At 37.3% G+C, this 23,998-nt stretch overlaps 1 protein-coding gene across 2 annotated transcripts in view; it reads right to left on the bottom strand.

The window, feature by feature from the left end:
- The window catches only part of ssbp2 (single-stranded DNA binding protein 2), an 87,568-nt gene that overhangs the window by 39,921 nt on the left and 23,649 nt on the right, over positions 1-23,998 (bottom strand). For both annotated transcript variants that reach the window (XM_015374457.1, XM_015374458.1), the window contains exons 2-4: positions 8,408-8,480; positions 4,361-4,422; positions 4,123-4,207 (exon numbers count right to left, since the gene is read on the bottom strand). In XM_015374457.1, coding sequence (XP_015229943.1) covers positions 4,123-4,207; positions 4,361-4,422; positions 8,408-8,480 — 220 coding nt within the window. The remainder of the gene's footprint in view (positions 1-4,122; positions 4,208-4,360; positions 4,423-8,407; positions 8,481-23,998) is intronic.

Genomic DNA, 23,998 nt, shown 5'->3' on the forward strand with positions numbered 1-23,998 from the left:
CTTTAAATTGGTTGTAAGGCTGACATTGAATCTGCATATTTGAGCCAAGCTTTGTTTTTACCTCACTGTGACACGTTTACTGCAGTTGTCTCCTCCCTCTAGTTTGATTGTTGGACAGAACTGTGACGAGTGCATCTGATTGGATAAGCAACACTGTTTGCCATCGGAAGCGTTGATTGAAAGTGACCTTTGTCTAATTAAAATTGCACTAATTGTACTTTCTCTTTCATATCCTCCCAGGAGATGGAGAGTTAGACACTGCTGATGACCTTTTCCATTGATTTTTAAAATACACTGCTATATGCTCCGTTCTTATTATTTTTTTTATTAAATTAGATTAGAAAAGTCCACAAACTAGGATTTCAACATTTCTAGGACTGTCAGACTGAATCCCTTTTCTGTCTGCAGTTTCCTTATTCCAATCAGATCTTCCACTGCTCCCTTGCTTTTCATTGCTTTTTTTTTCCAACCCGTGTTTGTTTCACAAGGCTGAGGTTATGCTGCCCTCCAACAGTCATTCCCTGAGCCAGAATGACATCATCACAACGCTGCCTCATTCAAGGAGTGCCTATTCATCACCCTGATCATCATCACCAGCATCAGCAGCTTCACCTGCGTGCACACACTCGTATGCCTGCACACACCTCACTGGAAGCAGATAAAAGAAGAGAACCACTGCCAGAAGCAGAGAACTGCAGGATGAAAAGAAGGAAAGAGGGAATGAGGAACAAAGAGTGAGAAGATCCTGCTGGTGTAGGCAGAAACCCCTGACCTTTGCTCTACCAACAATATATCTCAATAAAACCTCTGTAGACAAATCTGATGAGTCAGACTACAGACTGCAGGGAGAGGAAGAACAACATACAAGGAAAAGAAAGAGAACCTCTGCGTCTCTTCTCATACACAATAACATAAAACTCCATGAGAAAAGAGGCTCTATTCCTCCCTCAAACATTCAGAACTCAGAATTTTAGCAACAGGGATTAGAGCATGGTTAGATAAAAGCCAGCAGTAGGTGATATTTACAGTAGAGATTCATCAATTAGACATCTACTAGCCGATAATAACGCCCCGTTTCCTTAGAATCCTGACCTGCCTGCTGACCAGCTCTGGATTTATTAATTCTAAGGCCTGTAACACAGAAAAAAAGGTGAATGTGATGCATGCACTTTGATAGGCATAGTATTTTTGATAGAAAAAAATGAAAATGTTACTTAAATACTGTGGTATTTTTTTCTTTTGCTTTTTTGGTGGAACAATCTTTATGGTTTTCAAAGTACCTGGTTTGAAATTTCCAAAAGCCAACATTGTGCAGACCAAAGCAGGAGAGACTCGAACTGGCACCACCACAGTGCTGCATTTACAGCTATGTTGCTGGCAAAACTGGAAAGATCTACTATAGTAGTAATGCTGACATTTGACTGTGAGCCACGATTTTTAAATGTAAAAAATAAAAAACAAATAACTTTCTAAAACAAGGAAAAGTTCTTCACTGTTGTATAAAAAAACAAAAAAACAAATCAGGGTTCTTATTTCTACCTACCTACACCAATAGAAAGACAACTCCAAATTTTTGAGAGCCCAGTCATACAACAGAAATGAAAAAAAAACAATGACACAACAATTGCTGAAGATATTTATACTGTCTTTGTGTTACTGGCCCTTCATTAGCAACAGTCAAGTAAGGGATAATTCACTCCTAGGGTTTCAAAGAGTATATTACAAGGCAGATCTGTTGGTTTTCTCTTCTCCTGTGGGTCAAATTTCCAGTTTGAGAATGTGAGGAGAACGCATGTCTACTTTCAAGATTAGGCTTAAAATTTACCTTTTCATAAAGCTTATAACTAACTAAGGTTATCCTGGGCTATCTTTATAGTATTGCTTTCAAAACTTTAGGGTGCTGGAGGAAATGATGAACCATTTCCATCAGTTTATAAAATTCTCCTAAAATTTTACAAATTTGCATATTTACATTCATGCCAACTTTAAACTTTATGTTCTCTCTCCATTTTTTTCTCTCCATGCTTGCCTGATGTATTCAGCTATGACAGCATTGGCTGGGCTGGTGCCGCTTAATAGACTTCTTCTACAGATGATACATTTGGTTTATCTTTATTAGTCTCTCTGCTAGACAGAGTTATTGCTAAATACATAAAATTAAAGTTGGATGGCTTTTATTGTGCCAAAATATACATTCTCTTTCATCAGAACTTATTTCTGTAGCTGTGTTTCTCTCTTCGATAATGCCACTACTACCTCTAATAGCTTTAGTTTTCTCAAATATGTAAAGTATTCCTGAGTCAGTAATGTGTTTATGCTCGGTCTGCTAAAACCCCCAGTCGGACGGAGTAGAAGGTTGTTTACACTAAGCCCGGTTCTGCTGGAGGTTTCTATCTGTTAAAGAGGAGTTTTTCACACCACTGTTGCCACATGCATGCTTGGTATGAGGAATTGCTGCAAATTCCTGGCTACAGCTATCAACACCTACAAAACCTCAATGAAAACAATAAAGAAAAAAAATAAAACCCTATGAGTTACAGCAACATTTAATTTCCCTTCGGGATTAATAGGTATTTTTGAATTGTAATTTAATCAGTGACTCAATGTTCACCACAATAACTGCTCACCATTACTAAATTCTCATCCAGGAATAATGCCTGAAGTCAAGAGCAAAATTTACATGGGCAGAAGTTATCAGAATAGATGGCTGATCTGACTAAAACTGTTTTGTAAACATGTCAGTCCGAATATTCTCACTGAAATCGGCACCAAATGTAATAAAAATGAAATACGACTGAGGGTTTGGTTTCAGCTGACTGACAATCTGTTTATACTGTATGTAAACGCTGGTCAGGATCAAGTTATTCTAAATGAGGAAAGTGCTACTCGAGTTAAAACGTTAGTGAGGATGTTCTGACTGGAATGTTTACATGAAGCATTTTTAGTCTGATAATTTTTTAAATTCAAAATACTTATGTCCATATAAATAATAAAATCCTAATTTTTGGATTTTTTGAGCCTGAATACATTTCAAGCTGAATGCAACCTGCTGGGTATCCTTAGAAAACTTTTAACTTTTTAAATCACTGATTTAACTGATTACGCCTTGAGATGGCATGTTGTAAATTGGTGCTATGAGGATAAAATATAGGGAATATAGGAAAATAAAAACTGAACTGAGCATTCGCTGATTCATATATTTAAACATTCTATTGGTCTATCTATAGATTTCATCAAAACAACAGTTCTCCTAATTAGATAACCTTTCCTATAAGGAACAAATATAAACTTGAAAAAAAACCTCCCCACACCATGATTCTTCTGCCCCATTATTTTAAGTTGGATCATTTACACTGCTCTTTATTGCCGTAGTCAGAGCCTTACACATTATCCAGATAATAAAAGTTCCATCTTATCTGACAAGAGCATCTTCCTCCACATTTCTTCAATGTCAAATACAGGGCTTGTGGCAAAGAAAAAGCAATGGACATTGGCTTTCTTCTAACAATTATTTCATCTTGCCAGCCCTCCAGGAGGTCAAGCTGGTAGACAAAAAAACTAGTAGCCGCCCTTCACACAACTTCCCCAGAGTTATTAAACATTGCCTGTTCTCCAGCAATGCAGCATCTAGTAGAGTGGTTATAAGTAGAATTTTAGATGAAGGCAGATATAATCATACACTAGTTTTATTGGACAGATTGCCGAGATCAATATCAGATCACAACATCCATACGTGGAGGCATCTGAAGCCTGTTATACATATTTTGTTTGAAGTGAAAAAGTGATGTGGATGTGATGTCATCTTTAATCAAATTACTTTCCTTCACAATAACAAGCTCCTGGTGAGGGAAGACCTTAAATAAGTTCGACAGCATATGATGAAACTTTATGACAGGAAGAAACTGTCCTCTTAGATTTATAAGACTTCAGCAGCACTGATGTTTCAATGAATGTAGTGTAAGAATTTTATTAAAATACCTTACAAACATAACCCTCATATCAATCATATCAGCTATACTGTAAATGTAAGATTTCTTTAACAAACAGTGAAACATTGTATTCCTTTGGTAAATGAATAACCTGATGCAAACTGCAAATAGAGCAACATCATTGCAGACTCACGTAATCATGGAAAGCCTTGGCTTCACTGGAGTGTTCGCATGTGTCCCTCCTCTCTGGAGCTGCACAGTAAAGGTCCCAGAAAACACTGTAAGGCATGAGAGGTCATGTAGATTCAGACACAAAGAAGAGAAGAACAGTAGAAGAAAAGAAAAGGACACTTCAATCCATCATGTCAGAGAGCAAATGGAGAATATTCACAGATTTAATCAAAATTGTTGATTTTAAAACCCAAACTTACCACCACCATGAATGGAGGAACCCCGGAGGTTCTCCTAACGTGATGTTCTTCTCCCATCGGATCTTGACACAGACAGAAAGAGAGGCAGAGAGAGGAGCTTCAGAAACATCCTGTCTGACATCTGAATGACACGCTCTGAGGGTTTGAAAAGGGTACAGGGAAATTCTGTAATTCATAAGTGGATAAGGGAGTCTCTGTGCTCAAGAGGTTATCTTCAAACTGATTTCAACATGTATGTGGGCAAAAATGTGTCTCTTTAGTCTGAGGAGGAGTTTGAGGTCAGACATGTACCAGGCTGAGGAATGCACCCCATCTTTAAACAGCTCATCCACCGTTCAGTCTGCCCACAAACTCATTCATTCTACTTGAAGAAAAATTCAGTCCCTGTGTTTTTCCAAACATGTGACCTATTTCTGTCTTTATTCCCAAATCCACAGTCTTTTCATTATATATCTATGAAGTTTGATTTGTAGTTTCGCTTTATATCAAATGACTTTTCCATTTGTTACATCTGATCCATTAAAACCTGATTTTATCATTGTCCTAATGAACTACAGAAAAATACAGGAGTCACATACTTAAAGCTCAGGATGGATTCTGTCTAACAGTGAATCATAATTATCTTAAAATACCTAAAAAACGGAAAATAATCAAGTCAGTTTAAAAATGGGTGACATACGTTTCATTCAAATTAAGTCTTTGAGCACAGTTTCTGGCAGCCAATGTGCAAAATGAATACCTGACTAACATTAATAACTCAACAAAGAAGCATCAACACTTTACAGAAACTGGTTTCGATCTAGGTTTAATTGAAAATAAAATATGTCAAATAAGATTTACTTAACAGGCTATGAATTATAAATGAATAATTAATGAAATAAATTGATAACCACAAATAGATAAAAGTGCCTCCGAAACATGTTGATATTTTTTGCAAGAAACCAACATTGTGGAAAAACTCAAACACTGTAGATCAGTGAAATAGCAAGAACTGTCTTATAAAAAGTGTATTTAGGCCTACTTTACATCAAGATTGTGTGCAAGGATATCTCCTTTTAGTCAATATAAGTCCATTCTTTTTGAACAAACATCTCAAACAACCCATATTAGATTTTCCCATCTTCCAGGTAGAAAAAATATCTCTGTAATTAAGATTAGTAAACTAAAACTGATCACTGAAATATGATCAATGAACTTTAAGTAGTCTGTTATGTTGTATTACTCCAACGAAATAACAAAATAAACTCCTGTTATTTCACTGGAACAGTGCAGCCATTTTGGAAATGTGGGGAGAGTCGATTTAGTTAAACAACTGGTATACAACTGTGTATACAAAATAACATAAGTTGTGTCAGTAAGTAAGAGGATTAATAACAATCAGGTCGGATGACTGCGACCTGGCCATTCAGACACAGGTCGCATTTAAAAAAATCAGACACGTATCGGATTCAGGAACACATAGCCAATTGGCCTGGTTCACATTGGAAAAAAATTGGATCTGTGTTGTTCAGACTGCCATGAAAAAGATCAAATACAGGTTGCATATGGGCAAAAAAAAAAAATCATATTTTTTGACAGTTTTTTCCCCTTAAACTAGTTAAAGGGAAAAAAGGGTCAACTTTGCTCTTCAGAAATATCGGGCACTAAGAAATGTTAGGAATCCTTAAGAGATCTAAAAGCTAAGATCAAGATCTACAAACAACAGGTAATGTACAAACAGGCTACTCCTAGAAATGTTTGTGGTTCAGAATGAACAAATTCTAACAATTGTGACACTTAAGTCAGTTTATATGGTTTATGATGCCGGTAATTATTTTGTCGATAGACTATAATAGTATTGAAACTACAGAGCTGTTTAAGACCTACCGCTAAACACACAGTGAAATCTAACCTCTGACCCTAAACAAAAAAACAAACACTGATTGATCACAAAAACCTCTCCAAGCTTTTTTTGTGGTTATGACAGATTACAGAATATATAATCTAGAGGTTTTTTTCCCCTTACAAATATAATCAGATGCTATTTATTTTAGAAATGATCTCCATAATTTCGATATTTCTTCATGGACCACAAAGACCAGCGATCTGCATCAAAATAATAGAAATCCATACAACCATCAGTGGCAGACTGTTCTTATCAGACTAAGGCACTTATTTTGTCTCAGAACTTCCCCTCTCAGGAATGTTATATCAGGGTTAAAGAATAGGACTATTGTACCACCTGCTCCACCAGCAGAAAGAAAAAGCACTAAAATAACAGGAACAACTGAATCACCACATTTTCAATCAGACTGTCCTGACCTCAGCTGCAGATCAGATGAAGGAATGCCATGCTTTGAAGTCTTTTTCAGGGAGGGTCAGGAACTGCCTTCATTTGTTTGTCCCACATTCTTTCAGATACAGTAAGCAGCTTCAGTAAGTTTATCAGTTTGTTTGAACGACTAGCAGAAAATGTTTACTTATACCTTGAAAATGTTTTCATTTTACTTGTTATTGCATTGCTGATTGAATGAGAAAAATCAAATAAGCATAAGCTCAGTCCAAACAGAATCACAGGCAGTTCATATCAGGACAATGTCCTTAATGCTGCCGTGATCTGGAGAACTTACAAAAGAAGATACAGTGTGTGCCAGCATATGCTGTCTTTTTGTGGTCTTCACTCCTTGAAGGTTTCTCCATTTAGCATTTAGCATGGAGAAGTGAGATCCCCTCAGCGTGATTACTTTCACATGTGGACAGTTTAAATAAAATAAACAGCCTTACTCTCCTAAGCATCGAGCTAACTTTATGGTATACCTGACAGGAATTTTAATTAGGAAATGCTATTTCATTTCTTGTTTTCTGTTGCTGTATTTATTCAAAATAAAATATGTTAAATACTGTCTGATGACCATATTTGCCAGTATATCAGCAAGGATAAACCACATAATCACATGGATCCCAAAATTAAGGAACGTCCGAGAATTTTGAGCCACACTTTTTCCTTTTCCATAGATCACAAAGATAATGCTGCTTTTTTTTAAATCAAAATTATATAAAACAATTATCTACATACTATTGTTTTCCGTAAAATCAATACCTTTATACTGAACCTCTCAAGTCGTTCTGTGGATGTATTACTTTAAAAAAAATAGCATTTTGTGGAAAAATACTGTTTGTATTAAGCCACTAAAACGAAATTGGGGTCTATATAAAAACTTGCTGTAGAGAGAGAAACAACAACAAATACATTTATAAATACAAATAAATGTTTTTCATTTTCATGGAAAGTAGGTCTGGTAGACTTTACTTCACTTAAAACTGGCTCATAGGATGAATAGGTGAAATGATCCTGTTATAAATGTTTAGTGTTTTTAATTAATTTTTAGGAACTTTGCATGTTTTTCTACTCAAAAGTGGTTTTATTACTTTGAATGTAGCTGTGCCATATAGGGTGTCCTTCCACAACTTACAAAAATTTCGATACAATACTAATATTGCAGCTTTTAGTAATGACAAATGCCAAAATGAATCACATAATGAAGGCTACTGATCAGTGAAACAAGTAACCGTTTTGGAAGAAGAAACATATAGCATGTACACAGACTTAAGTGATGAAAAACATTTCAAATTGATGAAAGTCAGTGGAAGCCAATGAGGTAACCTTTTCCATCCCCCTTGTTTCAGTTGTCCCTCTGGCTGATGTACAACAAGCCTCTAGCCGCTGCCTTCTGCATTGTAATTTGCCATAATTTACTCTGGAGCACAATAATCAAGTGGCCTCAGCATCACCCTGTCCCCTCGTAACCCCACAAATTTAAAGAGAGGAAAAGAAAATTAGATTACATCTCACTGTACAGAAGGAACATGATAATCGGGGGACATAACGGCAAACAAGTAGCTGAGGGAACAAGACAATGTGATGTCCGCCCAAAACATCAGCTAAAGCATGATAGAATGTGTCTGAGGCACAGTCAAAGTCCAATCTAATGCAGCGTTAGAAAGTCTTTCTGCACTTTAACCTGCTGCTTGTTGGAAATAAACTAAAGAAGCGTTCTGGTGACTTACCTCTGACAGAAAGGTCTGTGCTGACTTCTGTGCTCCTACATGCAGCAAGTACTCGTACACGTAAAGGGCCAACCTGTGCAAAGAGAAATAAAAGAGGATGAGTTTCAGGTTTGTTATGAGAACTGAAAATAGACTTGGAAAGTAAAGGCTGACTTATGGATTAATTATAATAATCTAACATTCTTTTTATTTTGTCACATCAAAACCACAAAAAGATAATATGGTGGTACTTAGGAGTCCCATGCAGAAAAAAACGGCTGCTTATCAGTTTTAAGGTGACCTCAGGTATGAAAAAAATAACTTTCAAAACAACTGAAGTTTTCCACCATACTATTCCTGCATTTCTTTGACCCTTTCAGACAGGGTGCAGTGTTGCGCACGGCTTCGCTCTGAATCCTAGCTGTAAGGAAATACTTCGGCTACCAGAAGAAGGCGACGGTAATGGCTTAAGTACAGACGGTTATAAAACATAGTTATCAAATCGAAGAGTGGCATCAGTTGAGATAAGAGCTTCAACCGTCACCATTTGCTAAATTCAAGGTCAAGTTTTATATTACCTTAAAATAAACAGGCTACCTTTAGCGTGAGGCATTAGTGAAACACATACTACTTAAGTAGACCACTTGGCGATAGAGCTTGTCAGGTTATGAACCACATTGTCGAAGATCTTGGATTTGATATGTTTTAAGAGAATTAACCAAATCCATCAATAGCTGTAGCCGTGCATTTTGTGTAAACCTGTTGATAGTAGTCATTTCTTTTGCTTCTTTGCCCATGTAACTTAAAAGCAGGGGTCACCAAAGGGCCCTACAGGACCACACAGGGTGCCGTCAGAATCTTCTGAAAACAGAACAACTCACCTGGAGGCTAAGTTTGAAATGCAATTCTATTCTTTTGCTTTACTTTTTTAATCGTTTATAAAATATTCAGTCATATTAATCATATAGAGCATTTATAGAGATTTCAAAATTACAATATCTAAAATCCATCCATCCATTATCTGACACGCTTATCCCGAGTGGGGTCGCGAGGGGTGCTGGTGCCTATCTCCAGCAGTCAATGTCTCCAGCAGTCAATGGGCAAGAGGCATATGTTTATTGTGCATGACGTTTAGATGAATGATGAATCCTCCAGCTCCCAGGTCAGTATTGGTAGCTCTTCCTATGATTCAGTGACCATGAAGTTGCTCTCAGCCCTAAAAAGATTGGTGACCCCTGCTATTATAAAGGAGATGTATAAACATAAACTTGGAATTAAAGCTACAGTGTGTAATTTTCAGCGACATCTAACGTCCAGACTGCAGACCGCAGCAACATGAACATCTCCCCCCCAACAGTAAGGCGAGCGTTACGGGACAAAATGTCTTCCACGACGTCCGCATCACCTACCTTCTCAAGTGATGAGGTTTGTTTACATAGATAATTACAGATAGTATTCTCAGGCATAATACTGCCATCTATTGTTCAGTACCGTCTCAGTTCATCTCTCTCAACTTGCCGTAGTTACTTTCGAGCGTAATGGGCGATCTCGCAATCGCTAGTTTGTTGGCTCTGCGCTGCCGTAGCGCAAAGATGTCTGCCTCCATAGCTGCGAGACCCGCTCCTATGTAATTATAAATAAGGAATTCTAAGGCAACGCAAATATTAAGGTTAAGAGGCTGAGCTCGTAGATGATGATAAATAACATAGTTATGTATAATATATTACATTTCTGACTGTATATCCCTGTAAGTATTACACACTGTAGCTTTAAGCACTGGAACACTTGAATCTAAAACACAATAAAAACTCCCAATGTGATACATTAGCTTAAAAAAACACACTAAAAGAAAAACTGAGTTTTTGTACAGTATATCCCTTATTTGTCTTGGCTATCAAAGCAGTGGAAACATAGAAATCCTTTCATATAATTTCTGTTGATCTGTATTGTGCATGTCCCCCACAACCCCCCCTGATTAAAGCACAACTGATCTCTGCGCATCAGATAAAGGATAGGTTGGGAATGTGAACAAAACCCTTTAAACTTTATTCAAAAAAAATATGCAGTCCAAGTTTCAAATGATGTGACACCAACTGCAAGATCGTTCCACTATGCAGAAATGCAAGCCAATAAAAAAAAGCTGTGAAAAGCCCTTGTCATTGACTGACTGCTTTAGTTGTAGCAAGAATAATTTTTGTTTGGAAGGAGAGACAAACAAAAAAAACATGATGTCTTCAGCACATGGTCATAAAATATGTAAGAAATAATTTTAATAAAAAAAAAATCTTTCGGCATTTATTTATTTAGGATTGCTTTTTCCATTGATTTGATGTATGAATTTAATGTTACTTAGCCATTTTCTTTCTTTAAAAAAAAAAAAATCGAAATATTTCTCCTTTTTGCATTTTTTTTTTTTTTGGCATTCCTTTGCTTTCCACACACGCTGCACTCTAATTGTTCCTATTTACACACTTCCCCTTGATTTGAGCTCAAAATGTTATGGTCAATAATCTCTCTTTAGCAATTAAGGATCTACTGCAGGATTTTTTTTCTCTCCCCACACCTGCTCACTTCCAACCTGATACTGCGGGGGTTTGTATCCCAGATTGAAGCTGCTGAAATTAGTTTTCTGGTCAGGGTGGCCGGGCACTCTCTTAGAGACTCCACATGAAGAGAATCCAGCTGAGGTGGCCTTGACATCTATGTTGGATGTCCCCTAAATGCCGGAGACCCCGGGGCCTGGGAGCTCCTAGGGCTTCTCCCAGCAGTGCTAGACCAGGGATCTAGGGATAGGTAGGTCTTGGAGTCCCTCCTGAGACTGTTGCCCCCAAAACTCAGTCTCGAGTAAATGGAAGGAGTTGAGTATGAGATGTTATGCTCAAAATCTTTCTTTAGCAATTAAGGGTCTACTGCAGGATTTTTTTTCTGCATCTGCTCACCTCCAGCCATATACTGCAGGTGCAGCGATGGATGTGCCTTGCAGCCACTAAACAAGTCCTATTAGACTTGTCTACAGTAATTACGTCATATAGCAAATATAGACAAGAGGCCCCTGGAAGGATTTCTTAGTTAGTTATTATATTAGAGCAGAGGCACAAACAGTGTTTAGGTTAGTCTTTAGGTGAAAGTGACGGTAAGCTGTACTTTAGGCTTGAGGACCTCAGGTGAGACCTATTTCTGTATCACAGGGATGGAGTGGCTGTCTGACCCAGAGAGGAGAAGAATACTCATCAGCCTCCCATTTTCTCTCTGCCTGTAGCACAAATCAGGAAAGTGGGTCCAACACTCACTATGTGTGACATTAGAGATCTGGTTTAGTCTTTCCTCCCCACCTAAATCTTTAAGTTGTCTGAATGCTGCACATTTGACATAGAGGTAATTTGAGTCAAGCTCAAATAAACCTTAGCACTTAAGGTGAGTTTATGTAAGGCCAAATTATGTCATTTTGGGCTTCCATACATCTCCGTGTGGCATCAGTGCATACAGAATTTCCACACCATGCACCAATTGGTAACTACGTGAACAAATATGAGCATAAAAACATGGTGAGGAGGCAACAGCTCCTATCAGCAGTGGTGGAAAGTAACAAAATACATTTACTCAATAAATTTCTTTGAGTATCTTTACTTAAATCATTTTTACTTTCACTCCACTATATTTTAAAGTCAAATATCGTACTTTCTACTCCTCTACATAGTTATATGTTCCTATTGGCTCAGCTTAGCTTTGTAATCCGCTGTTGCCATTTTTCTTTCTTGAAACGACATTTCTACATGGCAGATAGCAGCCCTTAGGGATGAATTTGGACACCACTGTTTTAAAGATTTGCATTCCACAAATGTGAAAAACTCAGGGCAGAAACTAGTTTATAATTTCATTAAGACGTTAGTTGTTGCCACATGGCCAGCTTGTTCAATAGGATGAGTTCTCCAATCAGAGTTAATGTTTCTTTATGGTAATAGAGTCAACCTTAAACTCCTATTCCATAGTTACTGTAAAGTTTGAGGGGTCTAACACTTGTGCAAAATTTCTAAAAATAAAAACCTGTAAAAGTTAACATGACTGGCAATAAAACTATTTATACTAAGGAATAAGAATAGCAGGAAGTTAATACCAATGCTGTATTTACATCAGTCATATTTATAGAACATAAATACACAGATATACATAGAAACACAGTGTGGGGACATATGGGTGTTGTACGTCTGTCCTTGGTGTGCTGATTAAGGTGCTGAAAGTCATGAGAGATGATCACACTTGGAAAACATCTGTCCAAGAAACCCCACTAAAAGGTGCTACCAGCTTGGCAACCCTGATCCAGACTACCCTTGAGGTAAAAATAACCAAAGACGTTAGACTGTAGAATTCACCTTCATCTGTCACTATAACTTTTCTTTATCATGTATTTCAGTTCTGTTTTTTTTACATTATTTTTTATTTTTGTGTTATTCTTTAAAGAGCCCATGTCTGTTTAAGTATAACAGAATAAAGTCTCTCTGTATATCTATTGGGGCCTTGTGTTTAACCAAAGACACAGTGACAGGGCGTTTTACAGGGACAAGGTTAACGGAAAAATGAGAGGATTGACAAAACTCTTGACACCTTGTCATCTGAGCATGAATAAAAGATGTGCACTCCTTTCAAGGCGCTGTACAGCTTTATGTTTTCAGGAACAAACATTTTCTGTAGCTCTGCCCTGCATATCGTTTTCCTGTCAACCAATCAAAATATGTCCCCTATCCTGTTAACCACAGCACTGATAACAGAAAGGTTAGTGTAGAACAATCTAACATCACTGATAGAGGTCACATATCTGCAGTGGATACTTTGTCATCAATAATAAGGATGTTGACAGGATGCATAATTAGGTTCAGTGTCTCAATGGGAAATATTAGGAAACAATGGCACCGTCTTAAAATCCATCTAGTGAAATGTATTTCATCATAAAGGAAAACATATCCAGCTGCCTAGAAGGCAGCATAAGATGCTTAACCTATAATTGATTTCCCAGTGTCTAAGGTGTGACTTTTACAATTATGATTTAAGTGAAGATGGATGTGAAGAAAGTTAAAATAAGTGAGGTTAGAGAACGGTAGTATCACACTAGTGAACCAGATATGAACATTTTTTTTTTTTTACAATGATCTCCCAAATTAAACAAAGCCAAGCTCCAAACGTCTCAGCATGCATTAGTACTAAAAAATTAACAAAGTAAAATTTTTGACCTTTAATGTACACTCACCGGCCACATTATTAGGTACACATGTCCAACTGCTCGTTAACACTTAATTTCTAAGAAGCCAATCACATGGCGGCAACTCTGTGCATTTAGTCATGTAGACATGGTCAAGACAATCTCCTGCAGTTCAAACCGAGCATCAGTATGGGGAAGAAAGGTGATTTGAGTGACTTTGAATGTGGCATGATTGTTGGTGCCAGAAGGGCTGGTCTGAGTATTTCAGAAACTGTTGATCTACTGGGATTTTCACACACAACCATCTCTAGGGTTTACAGAGAATGGTCCGAAAAAGAAAAAACATCCAGTGAGCGGCAGTTCTGTGGGCGGAAATGCCTTGTTGTTGCCAGAGGTCAGAGGAGAATGGCCAGACTGGTTCGAGCTGATAGAAGGGCAACAGTGACTCAAATAACCACCCGTTACAACCAAGGTGGGCAGAAGAGCATCTCTGAACGCACAGTACGTCGAACTTTGAGGCAGATGGGCTACAGCAGCAGAAGACCACACCGGGTGCCACTCCTTTCAGCTAAGAACAGGAAACTGAGGCTACAATTTGCACAAGCTCATCGAAATTGGACAATAGAAGATTGGAAAAACGTTGCCTGGTCTGATGAGTCTCGATTTCTGCTGCGACATTCGGATGGTAGGGTCAGAATTTGGCGTCTACAACATGAAAGCATGGATCCATCCTGCCTTGTATCAACGGTTCAGGCTGGTGGTGGTGGTGTCATGGTGTGGGGAATATTTTCTTGGCACTCTTTGGGCCCCTTGGTACCAATTGAGCATCGTTGCAACGCCACAGCCTACCTGAGTGTTGCTGACCATGTCCATCCCTTTATGACCACAATGTACCCAACTTCTGATGGCTACTTTCAGCAGGATAATGCGCCATGTCATAAAGCTGGAATCATCTCAGACTGGCTTCTTGAACATGACAATGAGTTCACTGTACTCAAATGGCCTCCAGAGTCACCAGATCTCAATCCAATAGAGCATCTTTGGGATGTGGTGGAATAGGAGATTCGCATCATGGATGTGCAGCCGACAAATCTGCGGCAACTGTGTGATGCCATCATGTCAATATGGACCAAACTCCCTGAGGAATGCTTCCAGCACCTTGTTGAATCTATGCCACGAAGAATTGAGGCAGTTCTGAAGGCAAAAGGGGGTCCAACCCGTTACTAGCATGGGGTACCTAATAAAGTGGCCGGTGAGTGTATATAGAGCAATCATTAAATAGCTTAATTTACCCCATTTTGGTGGAAGCACATTAACAAACTGGAAGACCAGTTATTTTTCCACCCAGTCTGTGGTGACAATCGGACAAGACAGCTACAGCAGGATAAAACATTCAGACTTGATCTAGTTCAGGGGTCGGAAACCCGCGGCTTCAGAACCGAATGTGACTCTTTAGATCCCCCCTCCTTGCTGTTCACTGGAGCTCTTTCAAAGCAAACCACATGGAAAAAGGTGGATTTTTGTTTGTTCCTTTTAACAAAATATGTAGGAGACAAAAATTCTCTATGTTTTTAAATTGCTGTGAATTTTTTTTTATAACAAATACATTTAAACAAGAAATTTTAACATTTCTCTCAACAACGATTGCGCCACAGTCTGCGACACATGTCAGCGTGGCGCAGTGCCAGGCAGGTTGCTGTTGTAGATAAACCAGTGTGTGCAGCTTATTTTTGTTTTCATAGCCTACTTACCTTATTAAAAGGCTGCTGTTGCAGACTGTTTTATTGCACTGTTGCAATATGGGGAAAAAAAGAGGATTGCATTGTTACTGTGCTTTGAAGAGAACTGCATTTTACTTCCATGTGTCTAATGCATATTCATTTTTTTTCAAATCCTCAAAATAACATGAAAAATCTGATTTATTGTATTTTTATAATTCCATTGATTCAAGAAATTATAATAAATTAATACTGTGATTGAAAGTTAAACTTAATGCACCAAATATTGTACAGCAGATTAGTCACATGGTGTGTCATTTTCCCCAGGATGCTCTGCAAGTAAAAATAAACATTTAATCATGAATGCTTATTATGTATTTAAGCTTGCTTAGTCATTTTGATAGAGGACTAATATACTTGTAGAGCCCTTAGGAGGCTTATATAAGCCTTTTACATTTTTGCGTCTCCAGAAAGACATGTTTTTAAATTTTTTTGGTTCAACATGGCTCTTTGAATAATTTGGGCAGCCAACCCATGATGCAATTTAATGTACGCAGCTTGAAAGACCTGACTGCTTATGTGCTGGTATGTGTTGAGGCCAGTGGGCCACCTTTGTTTTTACCAAGAGGTTGTGCAAAGAGATTTTAGAGCTCAACCAGAGAGTCAGCTTAAAGCAAATACATGTACTTCCTTTCCCAGGATCAGCATTTAAGGAGACCAGTAGATCACTGCTAATCAATTTACCACTGAGGCAATCAAAGTCTGGCAGCACTTCAAATCACAACAGGCATTTGCTTCAGTGATTGGATTCGCCTATTATAGATTCGGCCCGGATTATTTCACCCTTGTTAGAGATGAAATGGAAAAGCGATTATCTGAATCGACATGTTAAGTGACATATTTACAGGAGCCGCCACTATGCTGACATAGGAAAATATAATTAAATCTTTAGTGTAAGAAGAAAAAGAAAAGCAACAAACGAGGACATTTTAAAACACTAAGCAAAAAAACACATTTTTTCTGTCATCCTTAAAAAAATTCTGTGATGAAAAACACATTTAGCACAATTATAAGCTAAGTGAAGAGAACCAAGCCATAGTCAGTGCAGGTAGTAACAGGAAATGATCTGTAAGCAACTGCATCAAACCCACTGCTAGAGAATAGTGTGTCAGGGATGGATGCCTTGTCTCTTCGTTTTTAGATTGCTATGTGCATTTTTGTGATAGACCAGGCATCAATATTAATAAAAAATATATAAATAGTTATAAAATCTTCTCTTGTCACCTTTTCAGAGTCATGGAGCCTTTATATGATGATACTATCAATATATTGAGATTCAAAAAGGCCTTTGTAAAAACTCCAATCACATAGGCTCAGGATGCCTACTCTAATTGATCCTAGAATTTATTATTTTAAATACATCTCTAAATCTGAAAGAACTAAAGTGTGGAGTTCTTTAAACAACTTGCTCATAGAAGACATAAACGGCCAGATGCAGGGTGCTAAAACAACAGAGGAAACACCTCTAAAATTAAACCAAACTGGACCGCTACAAATCAAATTTGACAAATGGCCTGGAGGACAACCATTTGCAGTGTTGGTCAAAGACTTATACCCTATACTATCACTTATTGCCCACAAATATTTCACAACACCTGCAATCACAGTATATTGTGAATTCATCAAGAGCCCTAAAATAACCATAACAGTACCGGCTGTCATTTAAAATACAAGACTGAACCCAACGTCATGACCAACCTGTACATGATGCTCTTAAAATAAACAAGTAAAGGATTTTAATTTACACTAAATGTAATGGTAACTGTGTTTGAAGGAAAAAAATGCAGCCACAACAAAGACTGTTTATAACAAACTGAAGCCAATGTAAGATTACTGAGGGAACACTTTTTGTGAAGTGTGCCAAAGTTACTTTTCAAGGAGGGGAGCGCGATTCAAAGCAAAACTCCATAAAGGTAGGTAACACAAGAAATAAAAGATGCAACACATGTTCTACATTGCCTTTCATAAGCATCCTGAGTGTTCCACGTTTGCTTTTTCTGCCAAACCGAGAGCACAGTTTAGTAATCCATGTGCACAGATTACAAAACTGAGCACAGGGTTAAGTAATAAACATTTTGTGTCGTTGGAGTTGAAGCACAGTAAAAACCTCCTGGTGGAAAGAGTTTCTTCTGCCCTATCTCAATCCAAATTCAGACTGAATCTCTAGAAATAAATGTGTAAGAGACCAGACATTATCTCATCAATGTTTTCAAACAGAAATAGCCTACCTGCATGAGTAGCCATGTGCTTATTTCAAGCTCGCCGCTGATTGGCCAGCAAAAAAGTGTGTTCAGGTCAATACATAAATGAGCTAAAGGTGTTTCCTCCCCAAGATATGCAGGTGCTGCCACTGAGATGTTATCATAAAAACAGGCCAATCTTAAAGAGAAAATGTACCGAAAACTTTGGAAGAATAAAATGAAAATCAGTCTTTTCTCTGAAATGTTTTTCTGTGTTTCGCTGACATGCTTCTACATATGATCTAACACAGATACTTAGGGAGATTAGATAGTTGGGCGTTAAAGTTTTTTTTTCCTTTTGACATTTTTGGATTCGTTTTTGGTTCATGCATGTGTATGTTCTGTTGAAGACTGAGACTACAATTTGTTCATTTTACTTTATTTTTTCCTGTCCATTTGTTTAGGAAATTTAGAAGCTTTTCAAGTTTCAGTGTTTAATGTTCTTTATAAATGAAGGTGTGTTTATTTTTGAGAGGGTGTGCATTGGCATGCCTTTATCAATATATGCATTGAAAATGGTCTCAAACCAATATCAGTTATTGCAATAATTGCTCTAACAATTTATTGTGCAGCAAAAGTTGTTATTGTGATTCTAGGCTTCCTAAACAATACAAGAGGAAAAAATAAATGTATTTTAGCTGTTGATGTTTTTGTTAATTATATTTATGGTTTCTACAAACATTAGGGAGCTATTGGGATCATTTATAGTCTTTTAAATAATAGTCACCTAATTGCATGCTTTTTCTATCTGATGTTTAATGCTAGAAAAAAGTTACAAAATACTTTACCAGGATTGTAAACTTCCAAGTCTGCATACTTTCAAACTACAACTTTTCCTGCCATTTCATTTAAAACTGACTTTCAAAATCAATGTAATGGCCTGTTTCTGGAATATTGTCTTGGTTTCATTGGTCACATGTTTGAGCTATTTTTCTACTGTACTGTACCTGCTTTAAAAATTTTTGTCTTAATTAAAATTTCATATAGCACATTTTTCTGTCTTAAATTTAAATATTTATGGTTGAAAAACTCATATCACATATACAAATACTCACTCTTCCCTAAAAACAGAACATATATAGTTTCAATATCAAATTCTGGGTCTGCCCCAGAGTCTATTTTAAATTGGATGAGTCCAGAAAACCTTTGGTGTGAGCAGAATGTATCCTGATTAGATGCCTGAACTACCTACATCTCCTTCAAGCAGAGAGATTAACCTACAGCACTTCTACAAATGAGTCAAGCACAGGTTAGGCTATCATTCTACTAAGGGCAACTGAAACATCCCTTCCTTTCCTGACATACATTCAGTTCTTATACTTTGGTAAAATGTATTAGGTCATTTATAAGTTATGATTATGGGCTATTGAATACTTGAAAGTAAGAGCCCCAAACATCCAGAAATTGGACCCACAGTTCAGCCTGAGAAGAACACAGATAAAAATTACAGGCAAAATTTCAGAGAAACAAGAAAACCAGAGACCGAGATAAGAGCAGGGATTACAGGCAGACATAAAAATGAGAAGGGTTGAAGGTTATGAGTGATATTGGGTGAATCACAAGAGGAGTACTCTTTGAATTTATAAACTTTCGTATTCCAATGTTGAGTATTCTCGCATATCTGAGCAGCCCTGCTGTGACTTCCTTCAGAAAATTAACGCAAAGCCCCAGGCTGTAAATACTCAGAACCCAGACAGCTCTTCTACTGTTTTTAAAACAGGGAGAAAAAAAGAAACATTTGCTTGAAACGTACACAAATGAAGCAGTGGAAGTTATCAGTATAGCAAGCCTCATCCACATGCACCAAACTAATTCATACTTCCCTTACAGTAAATCAGGCCATACATTTCTTAGTGAGAGGTGATCAAGACTGCAAAAAAACACAGCAACCAATTACTCTACCATAAAGAACAATGTCTGTAGAATTACACTGTAAAGCATCTGCTGCAAAATTTTTCTTTGGGCTAACTTTTTATAGAAATAAGGAATTTGAGCATGAATTATTTGTCAATGAATAAGAAAAATCTAATTAAAAAACAATTGCTATTAAAATGCATTTATATGTACATCACTTTAACTTTTTTAGCTTTGCAGCAATATGTTTAATTATAACAGGTTTGGATTGGTTTATAACAGTATATATTTATTATATTAGTCATTATTTTCCCCCAAACCAGTCACTTTAGATATATGGATGTGTTCTCCAAGTTGAAGGGAAATGGCAGGATTATACCAAACTTCTTTCTTTGCCATATTACATAAGTTTGCAGCATCTTTGACTGATGCAATACAGTTAGTGACAGCAGTAACTACAAGTACAAAGCCGGCAAACTTTTACCAAACTGGGGCAAAGATACACAAGTTGATGATGCATCAGCTGAACCTGTCAAAAAAATTTATTTTGACTGCTTCCCAACTTCAGGAAAGGATTCTAATACTTTTTCTGGAAATCCAATAAATTTCAGTTGTGTTTTTTGTTTTGTTTTCTACAGGATTACCATACTTGTTTAGTCAAGCCCAAACTGAAACCAAGAAACTCTCCATCTCAGGCGCCACAAGCAGCAACTCCAGCTTTTGATGGCTGGTAAGAGCAGAGCGGGGGACTCCGGTGCTAAAATAAAGAGAGTTGGAGTAGGCAAGCGGCTGATCCTGCACAGGACAACCCTGTGTGTGAGAGAGAGCCAAACACTCTCCCTGATTAATCAAGCCCAGCAGCAGGGCTTTATGTGCCATTACGAGTCCTGCTAAATGACTTCACTTCACTCATTAATGTGGAGCATCCTCTGATGGGGAAGAGGCCCCTGCTTGCCAACCAGACAGAAAAACAGACATGTGAAAGCTGGAAGAGACGCTGGCGGGGCAGCAAAGATGGTGGTGAGGGCACTGAGGCAAGATAAACAACGACAAATATAGACCCATTACGTTACTGAATTATTCATCACATGTATGCGGGGCTTCAGGAAAACAACAGAGGAAACGAACAGGAGCCCAAACAACCTTGGGGATTATGGTGCCTTACACTCAAGTGCCGATTCAAGACGGGATTGTTGATGTACACACCTTCCCTGTAAAAGGTACAGTGACCCCAATAAAAGTGAATCCCTTTCTAAATGATTTTATACTGAAATTGACATATGCTTAAAACTTTAATAAAAAGGCAAACATTCGCTATCCTGAATCTAGAGAAAGATTTGACAGCTGTAAGTTGTGCACAAATAGATTCCTTTGATTAAATATCAACTTTAGCAACAACTGTCAACCTACTTAAGTAAAGTAATCCTCTGTGGAGACTGTGTGATGGATATGCACAGTTTACATAAAAGAGCAAATGACAGATTCCTTTGAACAGACCAGGAAAAGAGACTGATCATTATGCCAGCTATATACACTGGAATATTATTGAAAAGATTTTGTTCAACAATTGTTAAATAAACAAGAGACAATATATAAATTCATCAGAAATATGGTGACAAATATAAATGGTTTACTTCATTCAGTTTGATAATTATGACATTATCTATTGAACACCTATAAAGTTTTAGTTTCTCAGGAAATTAGAGTAGAATTAGAACTACAAAGATGTGAATGTTGGCTTGGTGGCAACATCAATGGAGGGTGGATTGAAAGCAGAAACGTGACAAGGAACTCCATGTTGCTTTAACTTTGGCCTTCAGCCCAAATGGACATGGCTGCTGAAATCATTACTGACTGAAACTTTTACTGCAGTCTTGCAAACCTCCTGCAGACTTTTGAATAGAATATGCTCCACAATGCTTCAGAGGTTATAGTTATTGTGGCTGGTTGCTTCTACAGCACTTTATCTTTCTAATCAGCTCTATAACAATGTCTTTTGTTGTTGCTTTTTAAAAACAGTCTATAAGCAGCCAGCCTATTTAGCAATGATGACTACTGTATCTTCTCTGTGAAGGTGTCAATATATGGACACTGTCAATTCAGCCCAATGATTATGGAGGCGTTTTCAGGAGAGACAGTGGTTCATGAAGCAGAATTCTTCCTGTAACTGGAGGGTTGCCAGTTCGAACCCCAGCTCTGTCTGTCTCAGTACATGTGTCATTAGACAAGACACCTGGCCTACTGATGGCAGTAAGCGGTGCCGGTGTGAACAGCTCACTTCTGTCAGAATCTCCCAGGCACAGTGTTGCTTACCACTATCAATGTGTGTGTGAATGACAAAATGTAGTGCAAAGCACTTTGTGTAATAAATCTTTATATGATTTTTACTTTATGTCTATTTGAATTTGAACAGCATATGAAGACACAGACAGTGGAGTGAAGAGAAATTCCTGGATATACAATGACACAGAGGTCAAGAAAAACCTAGAAATGATCCTGACATTGATGACATAAGTGGACGGAGTGGAAAGCACGATGCTACTGCATTGAACAGAACCATAAAAACCAATACTAATAGCTGCTGCTGATTCTAATGCTAGATTTGAAAGAAACCCAGAATAGAAGAACAGCCTCTCTTTTATTTGATGGTTTTCATACCTTTGTTTTGCAATGTTAAAAGCTAGAAGGATCAAGTTACCAATATAGCGATATAAACAGAGATAATGTTTTCACATCATCTTTTTTAGTACAATGTATTAGGAGAGTACTCAAAAAATGATTGAAATTAATCACCTACTGGCAGTGCTTTGCAACTATATTACTGGCTACCCCCACTGATGCCTTTGTAATTGGCATTTTTGCTGATGGTCACAAGTTAAATCTATATTCTCCATTACCCTTCCATAGTATCCCTTGGGATCCCTCTAATGGCTCATTCTGAAGACAGAGCACTTGAATGAGTTATTCATATAAAGTAAACTCCCTCCATCTCTGCTGGTGACTTTTCTCTGACTTCAGCTGCTGCTTTAGTGCGTACCGAGTGTTGGGATAAGCAGTGAAATGGTAACTTAAAAGATAAAAAAAAAAACATTTGTCATAAACCTGCATTAAAAGAAACAGAGTGAGGAATGCCGCTTGCAGTATTTTGCTTCAGTATTTTGTCAGTGCTGAGATCACAAATGCTTATTTGTTGTGCAAATGTTTTCCATACACATTATTTCCCTTTCCAAAAATATAATGCATAAAAAACTGTGTGTGTGTGTGCAGCCTTTGAAGAAAGACCTGTAAAGTTGTGAAAAAGAAATGTAACTAAAACCTGCCATTCATAGACAATAATAAGAATGTTTTTTCAAACATTAGTAGTATCTTACTATTTCTATTTTTTTCCTCTATTAACATGTTATAATTGAGATAGTATGTAAACTCATGACTCATGCATATCATATTCCTACCTATCAAAATGAAATGCGTTGGTAAATGCATCAAAATCCATTACTAATAAAGATATCTAGACTTAAATAACCTAGATTACATGCATCCAAATTCATTCTAGTGTGATGGTCTCATGTCACACTCACCAAAACCATAACTTTATTTTTCTTTTTTGGTAATGTGCCAATTTAAGTGCCTGGCTAACGCTAGCATTTAAACTTCTATTTTTATATGGCCAGCTGATAATTACAATAGTAAAGCTTTGCGTTGTAGTTCCATTGCAAAAATAGACAAAATACTTATTTAGTTTTTTTTATCAATGATTTGAATGTCATGCTTTTTAGTGAATGGTGCTTAATGTGTTGTGTTGAAATAGTTCTCACAAGAGGCACAGACACACGCACAAGGAGAACTGCAGCAACAAATAGTAACTTAGGGCTGCAACTAACGATTATATTGCAAATCGATTAATCTGTTGATTATTTTTCGATTAATTGATTAATAATCGGATAGACACATTTTCCTTTAAGAAGATTTTTTACAAAATTAAAGCTTTTGAACATACATTTTTTCCACTTATGGAGTTCTGCATAGAGTATATTCACAGACATTGATTATCTTGAAAGAATTCGTCCAGTGAGAAGAATTCACTTAATGTAAAAAGTCAAGCATGCAAGTACAAGACCTAAGAATGAAGCTCATATCCTGACCTAGAGGGAGACCATTCCTCGGATCACCTCAGTGCAGACCTTGTGTTTATCTTTCATTAACTGGGAATCCCACAAGCATCTCATCATCCCTTTACCCTCAGGACAGTCTAGGAAAAGGTGAAAATAAATGCTTTGGAAAAATACTTTAGAAGCAAATATTATTATAGCAAAGTCTAAACTTTACTATATTCTAAGAATGCCTCTAAATAAAAATAAGAATTATTACCGAGCTTCTGAATATGGACATTTCGAGATAGTAGATCTCATCAAGTTATTACTCTGAACAGAAGTCTGTTAGAAAATCTGTACCCAGTGCTTTAATAACACAAGTTTCTTTCTTGGACGCAATAATCAAATTTATAGTCCACATAAAGTAGTTGGCAGCCAAAAAAACAGCACTTAAA

The sequence above is a fragment of the Cyprinodon variegatus genome, unplaced genomic scaffold, assembly GCF_000732505.1.
Source record: "Cyprinodon variegatus isolate N-32 unplaced genomic scaffold, C_variegatus-1.0 Scaffold103, whole genome shotgun sequence".
Taxonomy (NCBI): Eukaryota; Metazoa; Chordata; class Actinopteri; order Cyprinodontiformes; family Cyprinodontidae; genus Cyprinodon; species Cyprinodon variegatus.